The 20,874-nt window shown below is 49.5% G+C and overlaps 1 protein-coding gene across 1 annotated transcript in view; it reads left to right on the plus strand.

Moving 5' to 3' along the window:
• The first annotated feature begins 6,403 nt into the window (after nt 1-6,403).
• The window catches only part of valopa (vertebrate ancient long opsin a), a 50,603-nt gene continuing 36,132 nt past the window's right edge, over nt 6,404-20,874 (plus strand). Inside the window, exon 1 of the mRNA XM_038773595.1 lies at nt 6,404-6,855. Coding sequence (XP_038629523.1) covers nt 6,486-6,855 — 370 coding nt within the window. The 5' untranslated portion in view covers nt 6,404-6,485. The remainder of the gene's footprint in view (nt 6,856-20,874) is intronic.

Consider the following 20,874-nt stretch of genomic DNA (forward strand, 5'->3'; position numbering starts at 1 on the left):
GAGGGACAGAGTGTGTGTGTGAGGAGTGGAGAGGGACAGAGTGTGTGTGTGAGGAGTGGAGAGGGACAGTGTGTTTGTGTGAGGAGTGGAGTGGGACAGTGTGTTTGTGTGAGGAGTGGAGAGGGACAGAGTGTGTGTGTGAGGAGTGGAGAGGGACAGAGTGTTTGTTTGTGTGAGGAGTGGAGAGGGACAGAGTGTGTGTGTGTGTGAGGAGTGGAGAGGGACAGAGTGTGTGTGTGTGTGTGTGAGGAGTGGAGAGGGACAGAGTGTGTGTGTGAGGAGTGGAGAGGGAGAGTGTGTGTTTGTGTGAGGAGTGGAGAGGGACAGAGTGTGTGTGTGAGGAGTGGAAACGGACAGAGTGTGTGTATGAGGAGTGGAGAGGGACAGAGTGTGTGTGTGAGGAGTGGAGAGGGACAGAGTGTGTGTGTGAGGAGTGGAGAGGGAGAGTGTGTTTGTGTGTGAGGAGTGGAGAGGGACAGAAAGTGTGTGTGAGGAGTGGAGAGGGAGAGTGTGTGTGTGTGAGGAGTGGAGAGGGACAGAGTGTGTGTGTGAGGAGTGGAGAGGGGACAGAGTGTGTGTGTGTGAGGAGTGGAGAGGGACAGTGTGTGTGTGTGAGGAGTGGAGAGGGACAGAGTGTGTGTGTGAGGAGTGGAGAGGGACAGAGTGTGTGTGTGAGGAGTGGAGAGGGACAGTGTGTGTGTGAGGAGTGGAGAGGGACAGAGTGTGTGTGTGTGTGAGGAGTGGAGAGGGACAGAGTGTGTGTGTGAGGAGTGGAGAGGGACAGAGTGTGTGTGTGAGGAGCTGAGATGGACAGTGTGTGTGTGTGAGGAGTGGAGAGGGACAGAGTGTGTGTGTGAGGAGTGGAGAGGGACAGAGTGTGTGTGTGAGGAGTGGAGAGGGACAGAGTGTGTGTGTGAGGAGTGGAGAGGGACAGTGTGTGTGTGAGGAGTGGAGAGGGACAGAGTGTGTGTGTGAGGAGTGGAGAGGGAGAGTGTGTTTGTGTGAGGAGTGGAGAGGGACAGAGTGTGTGTGTGAGGAGTGGAGAGGGACAGAGTGTGTGTGTGAGGAGTGGAGACGGACAGAGTGTGTGTGTGAGGAGTGGAGAGGGACAGAGTGTGTGTGTGTGAGGAGTGGAGAGGGACAGAGTGTGTGTGCGAGGAGTGGAGAGGTAGAGTGTGTTTGTGTGTGAGGAGTGGAGAGGGACAGAGAGTGTGTGTGAGGACTGGAGAGGGAGAGTCTGTGTGTGTGAGGAGTGGAGAGGGACAGAGTGTGTGTGTGAGGAGTGGAGAGGGAGAGTGTGTTTGTGTTTGAGGAGTGGCGAGGGACTAGATAAGTGTGTGTGAGGGGTGGCGAGGGAACAGAGTGTGATGTTGTGAGGCGTGGAGAGGGACAGAGTTGTGGTGTGAGGAGTGGAGAGGTACAGCGTAGTGTGTTGTGAGGAGTGGAGAGGGACAGTGTGTTTGTTTGAGGAGTGGAGAGGGACAGAGCGTTGTGTGTGTGTGCGAGATGGACGAGGGACAGAGTGTGGTGTGTAGGAGTGGAGAGGGAGAAGTGTGTTTGTGTGTGAGGAGTGACGAGGGAAGAGGAGTGGTGTGAGGAGTGGATTGGGACAGAGTGTGTGTGTGCGGAGTGGAGGAGGGACAGAGAGTTGTGTTTTGTAGTGTGCGGATGCGAGGGAGAGTGTGTGTGGTCTTGTGAGGAGTGGATGAGGGAACAGAGTGTGTGTGTGGACGAATGTGAGAGGACAGGTGTGTTTTGTTGAGGGTGGAGAGGGACAGAGAGTGTGTGTGTGTGTGTGAGGGTGGAGAGGGACAGAGTGTGTGTGTGAGGAGTGGAGAGGGACAGAGAGTGTGTGTGTGTGAGGAGTGGAGATGGACAGAGTGTGTGTGTGTGAGGAGTGGAGAGGGACAGAGTGTGTGTGTGGAGGAGTGGAGAGGGACAGAGTGTGTGTGTGAGGAGTGGAGAGGGGACAGAGTGTGTGTGTGTGAGGAGTGGAGAGGGACAGAGTGTGTGTGTGTGAGGAGTGGAGAGGGACAGAGTGTGTGTGTGTGAGGAGTGGAGAGGGACAGAGTGTGTGTGTGTGAGGAGTGGAGAGGGACAGAGTGTGTGTGTGTGAGGAGTGGAGAGGGACAGAGTGTGTGTGTGAGGAGTGGAGAGGGACAGAGTGTGTGTGTGAGGAGTGGAGAGGGACAGAGTGTGTGTGTGTGAGGAGTGGAGAGGCTCATATCGAGAGTGTGTGTGAGAGCAGTGGAGAGGGGTAGAGAGAGTGTGTGGGGGTGGAGAGGGACAGAGAGTGTGTGTGTGTGTGTGTGTGTGAGGGTGGAGAGGTTCAGAGTGTGTGTGTGTGTGTGGAGAGGGACAGAGTGTGTGTGTGAGGAGTGGAGAGGGACAGAGTGTGTGTGTGAGGGTGGAGAGTTTCAGAGGGTGTGTGTGTGAGGAGTGGAGAGGGAGAGTGTGTGTTTGTGTGAGGAGTGGAGAGGGACAGAGTGTGTGTGTGAGGAGTGGAGAGGGACAGAGTGTGTGTGTGAGGAGTGGAGAGGGACAGTGTGTGTGTGAGGAGTGGGAGAGGGACAGAGTGTGTGTGTGAGGAGTGGAGAGGGACAGAATGTGTTTGTGTGGAGTGGAGAGGGACAGAGTGTGTGTGTGAGGAGTGGAGAGGGACAGAGTGTTTGTGTGAGCGGTGGAGAGGGACAGAGTGTGTGTGTGAGGAGTGGAGAGGGACAGAGTGTGTGTGTGTGAGGAGTGGAGAGGGACAGTGTGTTTGTGTGAGGAGTGGAGTGGGACAGTGTGTTTGTGTGAGGAGTGGAGAGGGACAGAGTGTGTGTGTGAGGAGTGGAGAGGGACAGAGTGTTTGTGTGAGGAGTGGAGAGGGACAGAGTGTGTGTGTGTGTGTGAGGAGTGGAGAGGGACAGAGTGTGTGTGTGTGTGTGTGAGGAGTGGAGAGGGACAGAGTGTGTGTGTGAGGAGTGGAGAGGGAGAGTGTGTGTTTGTGTGAGGAGTGGAGAGGGACAGAGTGTGTGTGTGAGGAGTGGAAACGGACAGAGTGTGTGTATGAGGAGTGGAGAGGGACAGAGTGTGTGTGTGAGGAGTGGAGAGGGACAGAGTGTGTGTGTGAGGAGTGGAGAGGGAGAGTGTGTTTGTGTGTGAGGAGTGGAGAGGGACAGAAAGTGTGTGTGAGGAGTGGAGAGGGAGAGTGTGTGTGTGTGAGGAGTGGAGAGGGACAGAGTGTGTGTGTGAGGAGTGGAGAGGGACAGAGTGTGTGTGTGTGAGGAGTGGAGATGGACAGTGTGTGTGTGTGAGGAGTGGAGAGGGACAGAGTGTGTGTGTGAGGAGTGGAGAGGGACAGAGTGTGTGTGTGAGGAGTGGAGATGGACAGTGTGTGTGTGAGGAGTGGAGAGGGACAGAGTGTGTGTGTGTGTGAGGAGTGGAGAGGGACAGAGTGTGTGTGTGAGGAGTGGAGAGGGACAGAGTGTGTGTGTGAGGAGCTGAGATGGACAGTGTGTGTGTGTGAGGAGTGGAGAGGGACAGAGTGTGTGTGTGAGGAGTGGAGAGGGACAGAGTGTGTGTGTGAGGAGTGGAGAGGGACAGAGTGTGTGTGTGAGGAGTGGAGAGGGACAGTGTGTGTGTGAGGAGTGGAGAGGGACAGAGTGTGTGTGTGAGGAGTGGAGAGGGAGAGTGTGTTTGTGTGAGGAGTGGAGAGGAACAGAGTGTGTGTGTGAGGAGTGGAGAGGGACAGAGTGTGTGTGTGAGGAGTGGAGACGGACAGAGTGTGTGTGTGAGGAGTGGAGAGGGACAGAGTGTGTGTGTGTGAGGAGTGGAGAGGGACAGAGTGTGTGTGCGAGGAGGGGAGAGGTAGAGTGTGTTTGTGTGTGAGGAGTGGAGAGGGACAGAGAGTGTGTGTGAGGACTGGAGAGGGAGAGTCTGTGTTTGTGAGGAGTGGAGAGGGACAGAGTGTGTGTGTGAGGAGTGGAGAGGGAGAGTGTGTTTGTGTTTGAGGAGTGGAGAGGGACAGATAGTGTGTGTGAGGAGTGGAGAGGGACAGAGTGTGTGTGTGAGGAGTGGAGAGGGACAGAGTGTGTGTGTGAGGAGTGGAGAGGGACAGAGAGTGTGTGTGAGGAGTGGAGAGGGACAGTGTGTTTGTGTGAGGAGTGGAGAGGGACAGAGAGTGTGTGTGTGTGAGGAGTGGAGAGGGACAGAGTGTGTGTGTGAGGAGTGGAGAGGGAGAGTGTGTTTGTGTGTGAGGAGTGAAGAGGGACAGAGAGTGTGTGTGAGGAGTGGATTGGGACAGAGTGTGTGTGTGAGGAGTGGAGAGGGACAGAGAGTGTGTGTGAGGATTGGAGAGGGAGAGTGTGTGTGTGTGAGGAGTGGAGAGGGACAGAGTGTGTGTGTGACGAGTGGAGAGGGACAGTGTGTTTGTGTGAGGAATGGAGAGGGACAGAGAGTGTGTGTGTGTGAGGAGTGGAGAGGGACAGAGTGTGTGTGTGAGGAGTGGAGAGGGACAGAGTGTGTGTGTGTGAGGAGTGGAGATGGACAGAGTGTGTGTGTGTGAGGAGTGGAGAGGGACAGAGTGTGTGTGTGTGAGGAGTGGAGAGGGACAGAGTGTGTGTGTGAGGAGTGGAGAGGGACAGATTGTGTGTGTGTGAGGAGTGGAGAGGGACAGAGTGTGTGTGTGTGAGGAGTGGAGAGGGACAGAGTGTGTGTGTGTGAGGAGTGGAGAGGGACAGAGTGTGTGTGTGTGAGGAGTGGAGAGGGACAGAGTGTGTGTGTGTGAGGAGTGGAGAGGGACAGAGTGTGTGTGTGAGGAGTGGAGAGGGACAGAGTGTGTGTGTGAGGAGTGGAGAGGGACAGAGTGTGTGTGTGTGAGGAGTGGAGAGGCTCATATCGAGAGTGTGTGTGAGAGCAGTGGAGAGGGGTAGAGAGAGTGTGTGGGGGTGGAGAGGGACAGAGAGTGTGTGTGTGTGTGTGTGTGTGAGGGTGGAGAGGTTCAGAGTGTGTGTGTGAGGAGTGGAGAGGGACAGAGTGTGTGTGTGAGGAGTGGAGAGGGACAGAGTGTGTGTGTGAGGGTGGAGAGGTTCAGAGTGTGTGTGTGTGAGGAGTGGAGAGGGAGAGTGTGTGTGTGTGAGGAGTGGAGAGGGACAGAGTGTGTGTGTGAGGAGTGGAGATGGACAGAGTGTGTGTGTGAGGAGTGGAGAGGGACAGAGTGTGTGTGTGAGGGTGGAGAGTTTCAGAGTGTGTGTGTGTGAGGAGTGGAGAGGGGTAGAGCGAGTGTGTGAGGGTGGAGAGGGCCAGAGAGAGTGTGTGTCTGTGTGAGGGTGGAGAGGTTCAGAGTGTGTGTGCGTGAGGAGTGGAGAGGGGTAGAGAGAGTGTGTGAGGGTGGAGAGGGCCAGAGAGTGTGTGTGTATGTGTGAGGGGCTTCAACCTTCAGAGCCCCGGGAGGGTGGTGCAGAAATTAAGCTGAACACTGGGTTCCATGTAATGCAAATCCAGCTGTGCCAGAATGTCACAGCTGGACTATAGCTTCTTCTAGTATTTGCTCTCACACTGACAGTTCCCTCATCGGCAAACAGCAGCCGTGCATCATGTAACTGAGAAGTGAGTTTAAAGCTCACACTGATGAGTTAAACCGATTTTAAAGCATGTTTTGCTGTGATTGAGTCGGTTCGGATTCTACTTGCTGCATTTAAGGCTGAGATGTGAAGAATCCATTTCTCCCGGAGAGTGGTCGGGCTGTGTAATTCACTGCCACAGGAAGCAGTTGAGGCCAATGTTTTCCAGTAGTTACAAATAGCTCTTGGGGGCGAAAGGCATCAAAAGATATTGGGGAGGGGAGCAGGAGCAGATTACTGAGATGGATGATCAGACATGGTCAGAATGAATGGCGAAGTAGATTCAAAGAGCTGAATAGCTTACTCCAGCTCCTGTTTGCTGTGTTTGAATGTTGCTGTGAAATATTAAATGCAGCCAGCCCCAAACCGAGCTGACCCATCCCCAGTGGGACAGGCAGCACCGTTTAACCAACTCTCAGTCATCGCCAGCTGCAATGGGAGGTGCTGGGGCAAAGTGAAATCGATGAATAATCTGAAAGGTGCGAGATGGGCAGGACCTTCTCTGCCTGGTGACCTGCTTCGGCTGATGCACCTCGCCTTCCATCGATTTGCCACCGATTTTGTTCCTCGCTGGCTCGTGGATTGGGTACTTGGGAGTAAAGTTTGAGCAGCACAAGGAGGGAGAGTTGAGGTTGAGTTTGAACCTTGGGAGGAGCCTTTTTTGCAGGAGTGTTGCTGCCTATTGGAAAGTGGGGCTGGTGTCGGTATTCCAGGGTTGCTGCCCCCTCCCTCCCTCCCCTCCCTTTTGTCAGATGTCTGATAGTGTCATTGACAGCTCAGGGTGGCAGGGTATTGCAGCCAGGGAGCAGAGTGAGAGATTGGTGCATGTGTATTGCTGGGGTTGCCTGCCTTGTGTGTGTGTGTGTGTGTGTGTGAAGGATGAATTCCTCGTGGACAAGGACTGTCAACGAAACCCTGTCCACGGAGGCGACCCGGGTGGCGACCCGGGCTCCAGACCCATTCGCCGGCCCCCTGCTCACCATCGAGCCCTGGAACTTCAAGCTGCTGGCGACCCTGATGTTCCTGGTCACCCTCCTGTCACTTTGCGAAAACTTCCTGGTGCTGCTGGTCACCTACAGGTACAAGCAGCTGAGGCAGCCCCTCAACTACATCCTCCTCAACCTGTGCCTGGCCGATTTCCTGGTGTCCCTCATCGGCGGCAGCCTCAGCTTCATCACCAACCTGTACGGCTACTTCGTGCTGGGAGCCTGGGCGTGCGTCTTGGAAGGTTTCGCGGTAACTTTTTTCGGTAAGTCGCTCGGCTTTCAGAAGTTTGTCACCGGCTCGGCGGGATCTCACTTTGTTTTTGATTAGCATTTGCCCCCAAAATATTACCCCAAGTGGTGCAGGCAGCTAGAGGAGGTAGGGCAAAGTGAGACATTCCCACACTCTTGGCACAGTGTGTGCTGATACTCTCAGCTTGAGGAGATGAAAAGTGAAGTTGCTTTTGACTGCAGTTACTGTCCGCAGAGTCAGGAATAGCCAGTGTGTGTGTGTGTGTGTGGGGAATAGCCCAGTGCAATAGGCAATCTGCTCTCACACTCACAGCCCTCAATCCCACTTGAAGCAGGCTGGAGAGGGGGGGTCATGCAGGGTCCTCTTGGCTCTTTGCTGAGCTGAATCTGCCTCTGTGTGTGTGTGTGTGAGAGAGAGAAAGAGACGGTTCCTCCCCTACAACAGGATGTGTGATTTCCATTCAGGGCTCCAGCGAAGTGAGCTTGTACTGCATCACACTTTGAAACATTTGAAATCAAAACGGGAGGCAAGACTCAAACTGAAACGCACCATCTTGGATCAAATCACATCCATCTCTGGCTGGAAATCATGTTTTTATTTTACTGAGGAGGCTGGAAATCTGAAATGGAAACGGAAAATGCTGGATTGAACACAGCAGCATCATTTATTTGATTCCATTTCTCGCTGGTTTTAAAATCCAGACTGCCCCGTGCGTTGGACACGAGCAAAAGTTTCGCGGTGAGTCGGAGAGGAACCGAGACTTTACGTTTAGTCCTAGGAGTGGCTGTTTCGCAGAATTATTACAACCCACCCTCCCCCACACACACACACATTGAAATGACAGCACTGACCGGACTGCTGTTTAAACAGGCCCAACACAAATTCTGCTACCTGGGGATACAAATAGACCATGACTGGAAAGGGATCCACAAATGGAACCTCACCAGTCTGATGGAGGGAGTAAAAAAGGACCTGCAAAGATGGAACATACTTCCACTCTCCCTGCGGGGAGAATCCAGATGATCAAAATGAATGTACTGCCCAGGTACCACTTCCTATTCAGAGCCATCCCGATCTACATCCCCAAGGCTTTTTTCAAAGCAGTGGACAAATTAATCATGGCGTTCGTATGGGGGGAGGCGGGGAAGAATGCTCGGATCCCAAAGAAGATCCTACAAAATCCGGGGGGGGTGGCAGGGACCTATACACGGAGGGCAGGATCACAACACTGGACGAACTGACAGAGAAATTCCAGCTAGCCAGGGGGAACGAGCTAAGGTATCAACAACTCAAAAACTTCCTACGAAAGGAGACAAGGACGTACCCAAAACTGCCATGCCAGATATTACTGGAAGAGTTACTGGACGCAAGCATACTAGATAAAGGAAACTAAAGCGACATGTATGACTGACTGGTAGAGAGCGCCGACATCATACTGGATGCAACAAGAAAGAAATGGGAGGAGGACCTGGGGATTGAGATAGGGTGGGGACTCTGGAGCAAAGCACTGCACAGGGTCAATACCAGCTCTACGTGCGCAAGGCTCAGCCTGACGCAGCTAAAAGTGATACATAGAGCCCACTTAACAAGAACACATATGAGTAGGTTCTTCCCGGAGGTGGAGGATAGATGTGAACGGTGCCAAGGAGGCCCAGCCAACCACGCCCACATGTTCTGGTCTTGCCCCAGACTTGTGGAGTATTGGACAGCCTTCTTCGAGGCCATGTCCTAAGTGGTGGGGGTGAGGGTGGAGTCATGGCCGAAAGTGGCGGTCTTCGGGGTTTCAGACCAGCCAGATCTATTCCTGGGGAGGAGGGCGGACGCCCTTGACTTTGCCTCTCTGATCGCCCGGTGTAGAATCCTGTTTGGCTGGCGGTCAGCAGCACCACCCAGAGCTGCAGACTGGCTGTCCAACCTCTCGGAATCTCTGCAAATGGAGAAAATCAAATTCACAATCCGAGGGTCAGACGACGGCTTCCACAGAACGTGGGAGCCATTCACCCAATTGTTCTGGAACCTGTTTGTGGCCAACGAATACGCAGAAGAATAGCCAGGTAGCCAAGAATCAGTGGAAAGTAGCCAAATCGTGAGAGCGAGAGATAGACCAGTAGGGGAGGTGGGGGGGGGGGGGGGCAGCTAAACCAAAGAGGAAAGAAAGGCGGACCACAGGAGAGAGGGAGGGGGAGAGGGAAGGGACAGGGAACAAGAGAGGAGAACCAGAGAGGTGAGGGGGGAGGAAGGGAAATGACAGTCGGAAGGAGGGCACGGGATACGATAACAAGCTTGGCATCTCCAGGAACAGAGAACAAGGAGAATACAGGCGAAAGACGGGAGGAACTGCTGAAGCGGAGGTGAGCATGAGACGACAATGGTAGTGAGATCCGTCCGGGAGAAGCAAGTGACAACATCAACACCAAACCCATTCGAGTCTTGCCCACTGTAATTGTTTCTCCGGCACCCAAATGCATATTTACCTCCCCAGTCTCCATACCGCCACCCCCCCCCCCCCCCCCCCCCCCGCTCCCTCCACCCCACAAACAGTTGCTTACCTACGTGTTGTAAATAATTTTGCCAGTTGTACAGAGTTGCTGCAGTTGAGCTGGTGCAAAATACCCTACCAGTTATTCTATTTTATTTTTTATTATTACTTTTTTTGGTATGTTTGGGTGTGCTCGTCTCTTCTATATATGTGTATATACATATGTATTTCTTATTCTGTGTACATAATGGTAAATATACTTGCTCAGAATATAAAAACAGATAGTAAAAGTTTCTACAAATATATAAAACAAAAAAGAGTGGCTAAGGTAAATATTGGTCCTTTAGAGGATGAGAAGGGAGATTTAATAATGGGAGATGGGGAAAGGGCTGAGGAACTGAGCAGGTTTTTTGGGTCGGTCTTCACAGTGGAAGACACAAATAACAAGCCAGTGACTGATGGAAATGAGGCTATGACAGGTGAGGACCTTGAGATGATTGCTATCACTAAGGAGGTAGAGATGGGCAAGCTAATGGGGCTAAAGGTCGACAAGTCTCCTGGCCCTGATGGAATGCATCACAGAGTGCTAAAAGAGATGGACTGGGAAATTGCAAATGCACTAGTGATAATTTACCAAAATTCACTAGACTCTGGGGTGGTCCCGGCGGATTGGAAATCAGCAAACGTGACACCACTGTTTAAAAAAGGAGGTAGGTAGAAAGCGGATAATTATAGGCCAATTAGCTTAACTTTGGTGGTAGGGAAGATGTTGAAATCTATCATAAAGGAAGAAATAGCGAGGCATCTGGATGGAAATTGTCCCATTGGGCAGACGCAGCATGGGTTTATAAAGGGCAGGTCCTGCCTAACTAATTTAGTGGAGTTTTTTGAGGACATTACCAGTGCGGTAGATAACGGGGAGCCAATGGATGTGGTATATCTGGATTTCCAGAAAGCTTTTGACAAGGTGCCACACAAAAGGTTGTTGCATAAGATAAGATAAGATAACATGGCGTTAAGGGTAAAGTAGTAGCATAATAGAGGATTGGTTAATTAATAGAAAGCAAAGAGTGGGGATTAATGGGTGTTTCTCTTGTTGGCAATCAGTAGCTAGTGGTGTCTCTCAGGGTTCAGTGTGGGGCCCACAATTGTTCACAATTTACATAGATGATTTGGAGTTGGGGACCAAGTGCAATGTGTCCAAGTTTGCAGACAACACTAAGATGAGTGGTAAAGCAAAACGTGCAGAGGATACCTGAAGTCTGCAGAAGGATTTGGATAGGTTAAGTGAATGGGCTAAGGTCTGGCAGATGGAATACAATGTTGTCAAATGTGAGGTTATCCATTTTGGTAGGAATAACAGCAAAAGGGATTATTATTTCAATGATAAAATATTAAAACATGCTGCTGTGCAGAGAGGCCTGGGTGTGTTAGTGCAGGAGTCGCAAAAAGTTGGTTTATAGGTGCAACAGATGATTAAGAAGGCAAATGGAGTTTTGTCCTTAATTGGTAGAGGGATGGAGTTCAAGACTAGGCAGGTTATGCTGCAATTGTATAAGGTGTTAGTGAGGACACACCTGGAGTATTGTGTTCAGTTTTGGTCTCCTTACCTGAGAAAGGATGTACTGGCACTGGAAGGTGTGCAGAGGAGATTCACTAGGTTAATCCCAGAGCTGAAGGGGTTGGATTACGAGGAGAGGTTCAGTAGACTGGGACTGTACTCGTTGGAATTTAGAAGGATGCGGGGGGATCTTATAGAAACATAGAAAATTATGAAGGGAATAGATAGGATAGATGCTGGCAGGTTGTTTCCACTGGTGGGTGAAAGCAGAACTAGGGGGCATAGCCTCAAAATAAGGGGAAGTAGATTTAGGACTGAGTTTAGGAGGACCTTCTTCACCCAAAGGGTTATGAATCTATGGAATTCCTTGTCCAGTGAAGCAGTTGAGGTTCCTTCATTAAATGTGTTTAAGATCAAGATAGATAGTTTTTTGAAGAATAAAGGGATTAAGGGTTATGGTATTCGGGCCGGAAAGTGGAGCTGAGTTCACAAATGATCAGCCATGATCTCATTGAATGGCGGAGCAGGCTCGAGGGGCCAGATGGCCTACTCCTGATCCTAGTTCTTATGTTTTTATGTGTTCAAAAACCCAATAAAAACATTTATTTTTTAAAAAAAGTGTCTGCATGGGTTTTCTCCGGTTTCTTCCCACAAGTCCCAAAATACGTGCTGTTAGGTAATTTGGACATTCTGAATTCTCCCTCGGTGTCACCAAACAGGCACTGGAATGTGGCGACTTGGGAATTTTCACAGTGTCACCATTGCAGTATTAATGTAAGCCTACTTGTGGCGCTAAGAAATATTATTAAGCCAGTTCATTTTCATGTCAGGGAGAACCAGTTGTCCTGGCAACTTTCTTTTAACATTAAGATGGAAGCCACATTGTGGGTAGTAGGTGAGTGCACCCTATGTGCATGGAAACTTCATAAGAGAGGCATCTCTAGCTCCACTAACACACAGCTGGCAGTATGACTGGAATCATTGGCAGTGTAAGATTTTAGCCGTTTTTGCTGGGAGTGCAGGAATATTGTCTTTTTACTGTACTTTTGGTATTACCGTTTCCCAAATAGGTGACATTACATCATCTTGTTTTTGTCAACCGCATAAGGTCCATCTTGAATGAGGTATAAATAAACTATCATGCCATTCTTTTGGGAAATATCAAACTGCTGTCCAGGGCTTATAACCATAATATTTAAAGGTGTGTATTTGAAAGGTTGAGTTCACTGTGGCCCAGTTACTGGCACAGTTGTGTCTAAGATTATGGGTTCAAATTTCACCCCACAGCAGGAGTACATAAATCAGCACTGATGCACCACGGGAGTGCTGCGCATTTGGAGGTTCCGTCTTTTGATTGAATCCTGGCCAATGTTACAAAAAGACACAATCTGGTTGTCATCTGTTTGCAGTTTTTGGGGAATTCGCTTGCTATGCACACACTAGCTGTTGCATTTCGTTCATTGCAGCAGTGTTGGACTGGGGTGAGCACAGTAAGAAGTCTTACAACACCAAGTTAAAGTCCAACAGGTTTGTTTGAAACACGAGCTTTTGGAGCACTGCTCCTTCCTCAGGTGAATGATACCTATGAATGAAGAATACCTCTTCATTCACCTGAGGAAGGAGCAGTGCTCCGAAAGCTCGTGTTTCAAACAAACCTGTTGGATTTTAACCTGGTGTTGTAAGACTTCTTGTTGTAAAGCATGTTGGGACTTCCCGGGGTTGAGAAAGTTGCTCTGTATCTTTTCACACTTTTCACTCCTATGGCCTTTTCTGTATGGGTACACAGATGAAAGGGAGTATTGTTCTTAAACTTTTAAAATCATACAATATATATCTTAAATCATTCATCAGGGTACAAATGTTTACTCATCAATAAAAAAAAGAAAATGCATTAGATCAGATTCAGCCAAGCGTGGTTAAAGAGGATTGATGAGGCTTTTGAACCTGGGAAGATCAGCAAGTGGTACAAGGGGTCAGGTTGGCTGGAATCTCTACTGTAAATAGTGGAATGAAGGAATCAGGAGAATCTTACAGCAGAAAAGTAGAGCTTTTGGCTCATAGTGCATGTGATGCCTCTTTGAATGAGCTATTCAATTAGTCACATTTCCCTCCTCTTTCTCCGTAACATTAGAAAATGTTTTCCTTCATGTACTGATCTTTATAGAAATTGCAACTGAACCTCTTTCCAACATGAATTCAGTCAGTGTATTCTGGATCACAAAAGCATCATGCTCCATAAATATTTTTTCACTGCTGCCTATGTCCTTTGATTGCCCGCCCCTCCTGCCACTAGAAACAGATCCTCCTCATTTTCTCTCCAAAACCTCCCAGGAGTTTGAATACATGCACAAAATCTCCCTTTAACTTTCTCTCTGCAAGATTTTGACATATTTCTTGACATGCTGTGGTCAGAATTAGTCACAAGGCTCCAGTTGTGACCTAACCAGCTTTATATGTAGTCTATCTTGCTTGTTTTTGTACTTTATGCCACAATTTATGAAACCAAGGATTCTCTGTTGCGGTTTAATAGCCTTCAACAATTTGTGTATCTATACCCCAGGCCTCTACATTCCTGCACAGCTTTTTAAATTGCAGCATCCAATTATTGTCATTCCTCCTCATTCTTGCTGCCAAAAGGTAATGATTTTGCATTAGATGTTGTCTGCTATATCCCTGTTCACCTCATTAGGGGCTGGTTTAGCATAGGGCTAAATCGCTGGCTTTGGAAGCAGATCAAGGCAGGCCAGCAGCACGGTTCAATTCCTGTACCAGCCTCCCCGAACAGGCGCCGGAATGTGGTGACTAGGGGCTTTTCACAGTAATTTCATTTGAAGCCTACTTGTGACAATAAGCAATTTTCATTTCACTACTCTGTCCATGTCTTCCAGTCTATTACTGTTGTAGTCACAGAATGGGGAGTTTACGGAGATTGGAAATGAGTACAGCATTTAAAGTACACCCATGGGCCTCAGCTGAGTCATACTTGATTCATTCTTGGATCTTATTGGAATTCTCCTGTTCAAGAGAAGGTGTTGTACTTGTGGGCTTACAAACATCAGCATCTACCTGCCTGGCTGTTACATTTTTGAGGGGATATTTCAGAGCCCCTGAAAATGACATAGTGATCATGATATAGGTTCAACTGCATTTTGTGAGATGCAGGCAGCACACATACACAAGGCTCATGGAATCTGGTAGAGAGCCTACATCAGTGGCTCTGGAAATCACTGTGACTCTTGTCTTCCATGTCTCCAGCTCTTTCCATGGAACCACTGGGGAAATGTGTGGGATTTCTTAGCCAGCTGCACATCGGTGCTTCAAGGAGGTGGCCAATGCAATGTTCAAGAGGGCAGTGATTTCTGACATGGAAAGTCAGGTGGAGAGGGATCCATTGAATTCAGAGCTGTTGTTGAATTCCCCCAGGATGGCATGCAGATGGCCATCAAGGTTAATGTAGAGAAATGGCTAAAATGAGAAGCACCTCTTTCGAGCTGCACTGATCAATTTGCCCTACCTTTAATTCAAAATTTCATATTGCTCTTTCTGTTTTCGTAGAATTCTTGTATGTGCATCTCAGGACTAATATAAACATATTTTAATATAACATTATTTTAACAACATATAATTTGATAAAACAGTCCTGAACCAAACTGCAACATGAATGGGCTAACAAATGATACAGAATACTTGGTCGAATATCACAGCCTGGCAATTGTAAAAACAAGTGAATAAGTTACTTTAAGTCGAAGGCACAGTGATTTCATGATGATACAGTGGACAAAGCTTCCCATTTGATATAATATTGAGTCTAAGAGATCAGGCCCATTCTAGTTCCCGTTTTATGTTGAGTTACTGAACTTATCAAATGTTTCTGCCACGTAACAAATGCTCTGGAGCAGGATAGTGTTCAAATGGATTTTTCCAAATTGCTTGAATGAACAAGGGAATTCAGATGGTTTTTAATGAGGTTAAATGTAAAGTTTAGCTTTGCAATCCTGTATGAAACTTGAACATGAAATGTGGGGCACAGTGGTTATTTTTCTGCACAACGGATAGTAAGTATTTTGATACAACCATTGACTGTTCAATGATGAAAAGCGCAATGAGCACTTAATGAGCTAGGAGGTGACAGTCACAGTTGAAGCTAGGCTCAGGAAACAAGGAAGAGGGGCAGCACGGTGGCGCAGTGAGTTAGCACTGCGGCCTCACGGCGCTGAGGTCCCAGGTTCGATCCCAGCTCTGGGTCACTGTCCGTGTGGAGTTTGCACGTGCTCCCCATGTTTACGTGGCTTTCGCCCCCACAACCCAAAAATGTGCAAGCTAGGTGGATTGACCATGCTAAATTGCCCCTTAATTGGAAAAAAATGAATTGGGTACTCTAATTTTTAAAAAAAGGAAACAAGGAAGAGGAGGTATGGATAATGCATATGAATGCATTAGCATGGAAAAGTGTTTGAAGGGAATATCCCTTATTTTGACTGTCCCTGAAGAGAATTCTTTTGCCCTGTATTTCCTGGGATAACGTTTGGGGGGGACTTGGCTTGAGAGCCTTCATTGGATAATTTCAGCAGGACTGTAAGTCTGTGAGTCGACCAGGGTTGACAAGATAAGTTGGCTATTTATGTTGAATGAAATGCCACCCCCAGCTCTTATGGTCACTAGAGCCAGCCTTTCCCTCCCCCCACCTACTCACGAACTCTCACACTCATGAGCACCAGCACCCGCCTCGATGATCACCGGAAATACCCAAGACCAGTGACAATGGCTGTCTTTCAGTGAGCTCTCTCGTTCACTCAGGAAGATCAAAACACCAACTCCCTCTGCCTCACTCCATGAGTCTCTGTGCAACCCGTTCCTCTTGTGCCAAACTAACACAAACTGCCCCCTCCTATTCCAGAGTCTGTGGGCACCCCCTTCCATTCAAAGTTACATTCCCATCCATTCCATTCTGTATGTGCAATCAATTGCACCCTGTACTCTAGTGTTCCATGTTGAACCCCAGCTTCTCCACTCTCAGTCTCCCCTCTGCCTTCTATCATTCCCCTCCCCCGCCAACCCCACCATAACCATTCTCCTCCCCCCCCCCCCCCCCCCAATGTCCCCAACTCTTTCCCTCCTCAACCAGAATTACATGCATTCCATGATGCAAGATGTCCATGGTAGGCATTGTGGGCATCCATGAATGACAATTCCAGAGGACAGCTTACTCCAGCTGCTTTTCTATCCCAGGGAGGAAGCCAGGGGCCCTCGAGCACCCAGAGGGCGGAAGAGAAGCTGGTATACTGCCCGGCACGTGACTGTGGAAGTGTCCAGCCCTTCCAAATCCCCTCTTCCTGTGAACGCTTCAGCTCCAACTCCACAGGCCGAGGAGGGTGGCACTGCTACACAGCAGAACCCTGAAAGCAGACCAGGGCCCTTCAGATCTTGGCCATCCAGAGAATGTCCACCAAGGTCATCGCAGGCAACAGGGCATAGCAGACAGCCTCCACCTCTGCTGTGGATCCTGGGGATACACCAAAACATAGCCGCAGGCTCCAAAAGGTTAAGTAGGTCTAGATGCACAGCATGGGCACGGGTGTTTGCTACCTGTGGATAGTGTTCACCTCTGTAAATAAACACTCACTTATTGCATTCTTTCTCTGGCTCCTTGTTCTAATGAGGTGACGTCTTGTAGTCTCGGCAAGAAAACTGAATTCCTGTTCCACAGAAATGCTGAGTGCTCAGCCCAGATCTTCCTCCATGTGCCATTTGGAAAATTGCCATCACATTGGCGGCGCTCCATCACTGTGATAGAACATATCAGGAATGCCTGTTTCTCATTGGGAATGAGGACGACCCCCGCCATATTTAGGGCTTCCATCACTGAATCCAATCATTGTCAATGTGTGCTCTCTGCACATGTTGCTCCGCTGTTTGGCCCAATAAGAAGTTAGCCTCAGCTTCCGGTGAAACTGACCCTCAAGCATAAAGGCAGAGCCGAGATCAAGAGAGACAAAACTGCATGACATCACCAGCATATGACCCTGGTCATGAGAGTAAGCGAGCTGCCTTCAACCTGACAGGAGTCAGATATTAACAGTAGTTCTTTGAGGATCAATGCTCTCTCCCCACTTCAAGGTGTCAACATCCTCCTGCAATGCTGGATATATGAGCACCGCGCCCTTCCCATGACACAAGGCTTATTATTGAGGTTGTGTCTGCCGGCAGTCAGGTGGGAGAGTAATGTTAGCACTGCTGCCTCATGGAGCCGGGTTTGATCCCAGCCTCAGGTCACTGTTCCAATGGAGTTTGCACACCCTCCCCATGATTGCATGGGTCTCACTCCCACAACCGAAAGATGTGCAGGTTAGATGGATTAGCTACACAAAATTGCCCCTTAATTGCAACAAAAAATGAATTGGAGAATTAAAATTTATTCAAAAAAAAGGACAAGAGGATGATGGAATGTATTGAGTGGCCCTAATTATCGGCAGCAGGAATATGGCAGCAATGACTGCGTCCAGAACTCATCTGCCCCAGCTGGCTATCCCCACTGCCTCACGCCAACATCCTCACCCTCCAATACCTCCTCTTCAACATCCACCTTGATGTTCTCCTCATCTGAGGAAACGTGCTGCTCCTCCATCTCCTCCTCGAGCAATTCCTGCCCCTGTTGAAGTGCCAGGTTATGAAGAGTGTGGCAGATGAGCATGATGCATGATGCCCTCTGTGGACAGTACTGCAAGCCTCCGCCTGTCCTGACCAGGCACAGGAACTGCATTTGCAGCATCCTGATGGTCTACTCCACCAAAGTGTAAGAACCATCATGAGCTTGTTGTATCTGGTCTCAGCTGCACTCTCTGATCTCCACACAGCTCTGAGATCTCCACTCCACTCCACCTCCTCAAGGAGCCAGCTCTGTAGCTATTGTGACCCCCTCAAAAATGGTGAAGATCTGAGAGTGGCTCAGGATGTAGGTGTCATTTTCACTTCCCCAGGAGGCTAGCACACATCTGGAGGACGCACTTTCCGCAGACCAGCTGGCCTATGGAAGCCCTTGTGGTTGATGAACTGTACTCCTTGATGAAACAGGGATTGGATAGCGACAGCCGATGGCACTCTGCACCTGTGCAATACATGCAATCTGGGCGAAACCCATGGTTCTTGCACACTGGCTAACCTGATCCCAGCCGAAGTTGATGTAGATGTGTGCCCTTGCGAAGAGTGAGTCTGTCTTCTTGATACAATTATGATCAGAGACGAGTGAGATGCTGTAAATGTCATCTATGGAGCCCTGAAAGGAGCCAGTTATTTAAAGGTTCAGGGTGACTGTGATTTTCAAAGCCAAAGACAGTGGATGCCCTCCAAGTGACTGTGGTGCCTCCTACAGAAGGTTGTATTAGTGAGCTACTCTGTCCCTGGTCAGGTGAAGTTTTTGCTGACACTAGTTCTAACTCATTTGCATGAAGGTTAGCCATTGTCTGTACACCCTGGGCTGTGGAAGGCACCTCTGAGCCACCATTCTCTGAGGTGTCTCCTGTGCCATCGGAGCAGGACCTGCATGCCTTCCTCCTCAGGATTCTGCTCCTGCCACAGGAGAGCCAGGCACCCCCAATGTCATCTGCTCTCCTCTCAATGCACCAAGAGAATGATGGCCAGTTCCTGAGGCTCTATCTCTCCCTCACACTAATCACTCAAACTAACAGTGGGAGGCACGGTAGCACAGTGGTTACCCCTGTTGCTCAACAGCTCCAGGGTCCCAGGTTTGATTCCCGGCTTGGGTCACTGTCTGTGCGGAGTTTGCACGTTCTCCCTGTGTCTGCATGGGTTTTCTCCAGGTACTCTGTTTTCCTCCCACAAGTCCCGAAAGACGTGCTGTTAGGTGAATTCGACATTCTGTAGTCTCCCTCTGTGTAGCCAAACAGGCGCTGGAATCTGGCGATTAGGGACTTTTCACAGTAACCTCATTGCAGTGTTGTAAGCCTACTTGTAACAATAAAGATTATTATTATTAAAAAAGGTCAGAGAGAATTCATGGGTTGTTTCTACCTCCAAGGTTTCATCCTTTGCCCAAACACCTTTGGTCGTTGCGCCTTGAGAACCAGTGACTAATTTATTGGCCACCACATTGTGGAACTGTGTTTCATCAGCTCCCAGAATGGACATGATCCCCCACCACTCTGTCTCCTCTTAATCTGACTGAGTGTTCACAGCAGCAACCAGCGAGCAGTATCCTGAGCTGTCGGGTAAAGGCACAGGCATTTGTTCCAAGTTTCACCCCAAGACCTTGCATGGAACCTGGGCAATGGGAGAGCACCTGTAAAGATGCACCAGCACACACATAGGATGGATTGGAGCACCATACTTAGTCTATGTGAACTTGCTCACTGTCAAATTGTTTATATGTGCTTGTCCATTCAGCCAGAGATGCAGGGAAACCATAGCAGTCACAAAACCAGAGCAGTCAGTGCGCCAAGAGTTAAATGCTGAGCAGCAATCTGTGGCACCCACACATCAGTGCGTTAGTGGGCATAATTGGCTTAGCTGTCAGATTGAGGGAATGTCACTTGACTTGTAGCTGAACAATATCAGCTGCAAAGGATTGTTCATTGCTGACCGGTGCCACCATTAGACTAGACCTTGTCAGTAATTATCCCACAGGCAACACCCCAGCCACATATGAGTGATCCCTTCAGCCTGTGATGACTGGCCTCTCATCCAACGCACTAGTCCCGGCTTCCTTTCCCAGTGCCAGGCTCCTTCAAACAGGCAAGAGGCCCAGCAGCAGAAGAATGCAGCCTTAGGGAGAGTCAGTTTAACACATGGCTCTCTTCTCCTCTGGTGCTGAGTCTCTCATTCTACTGGGCCCACCTCTTCTGGCCACAAGAGCTTTGCCCCTTTGCCCCAGCTCCATTGCCCCTCCAGCCCAGGTGCTTTTAGCATCGTGGCCCAGCGCATTGGCCCCTTCTGGCACTGGTGTTTCTGCCACTGGCCCCTCCCCTTTGTCAGAAATGCCCCACCCCAGCACTGCCTCTCTCTGCCACTCCCACCCTGCTCTTCTGCACCTCTCTGCTGCTGCCGGAAGCCACCGTCTGTCGGTACCTCCACTGCTGCTGCCCCCTCTGTCAGTAATCGTTCTGTCGGTTCACCCCTATCAGCCTGAAGCCTTTCGCTGGTTTACCACCCTCACCTCCTCACCAGTTCACAATGCCCTCATTCGTCACCCCTTCGCTAGTTCACCCCTCTAACCTTGAGCCCTTTGACAGGTTCACACCCCCCTCACACCTTATCTGGTTCACCCCCTCGCCTTTCACCGGTTCACTACCCTGACTCCTCGCTCCTTTGCATGTTCATTCCCCTCGCTTCACCCCCTCACTTCTTTTCGGGTTCACCACTCTCACCCCTCCCTTCTTTGCCGGTTCATCCCCTCACCTCTTCGCCGTTCTACCCCCTTAGCCTAAGGCCCTTCGGTGATTCGCCCTTGCCAGTACCATCTCTCCTCTGCAGGACTGTGATGCTCCAAGGTGAGGTGCACACCCATCGCCATTCATGTCTAATGCAAATGGGAGCACAAAATCCCAGCCTGTGCCTTTAATACACGATAAATTGAAGGTGGCCATGTGGCTAAATCCAAAGTCTGCCTGACAACAAGCCAGGGTGGTTTGATTGTTACTGATTATAGTGGGCCCAGATTGTTTTACTGTAAAGATGGTGCAAGGTATAATGTTGGAAACAATGGCTGCAGCTTGTGCGCTGACGGTGAATATATGGTGAGTTTTCAAAGCACCAGAGTAGTGTTGAGAATGTTATGTTGTAAACAGTTGGGCTTTAAAATTGTCCATTTACTTCCAATATAAAAGAAAGTTGGGATCTTAAGGATAACTAATCAGCATCTCTACCTGGATACAAGGCCCATGTGATTCATGTTGCCATGGTGATGGGCTTCGAAGTGGGTGGGATACTGAGGAAGGCATTGGGATTTCAGGTTCATGACTTCCCTAAAATATCACTTA

Source organism: Scyliorhinus canicula, chromosome 16 (genome assembly GCF_902713615.1).
Source record: "Scyliorhinus canicula chromosome 16, sScyCan1.1, whole genome shotgun sequence".
NCBI lineage: Eukaryota > Metazoa > Chordata > Chondrichthyes > Carcharhiniformes > Scyliorhinidae > Scyliorhinus > Scyliorhinus canicula.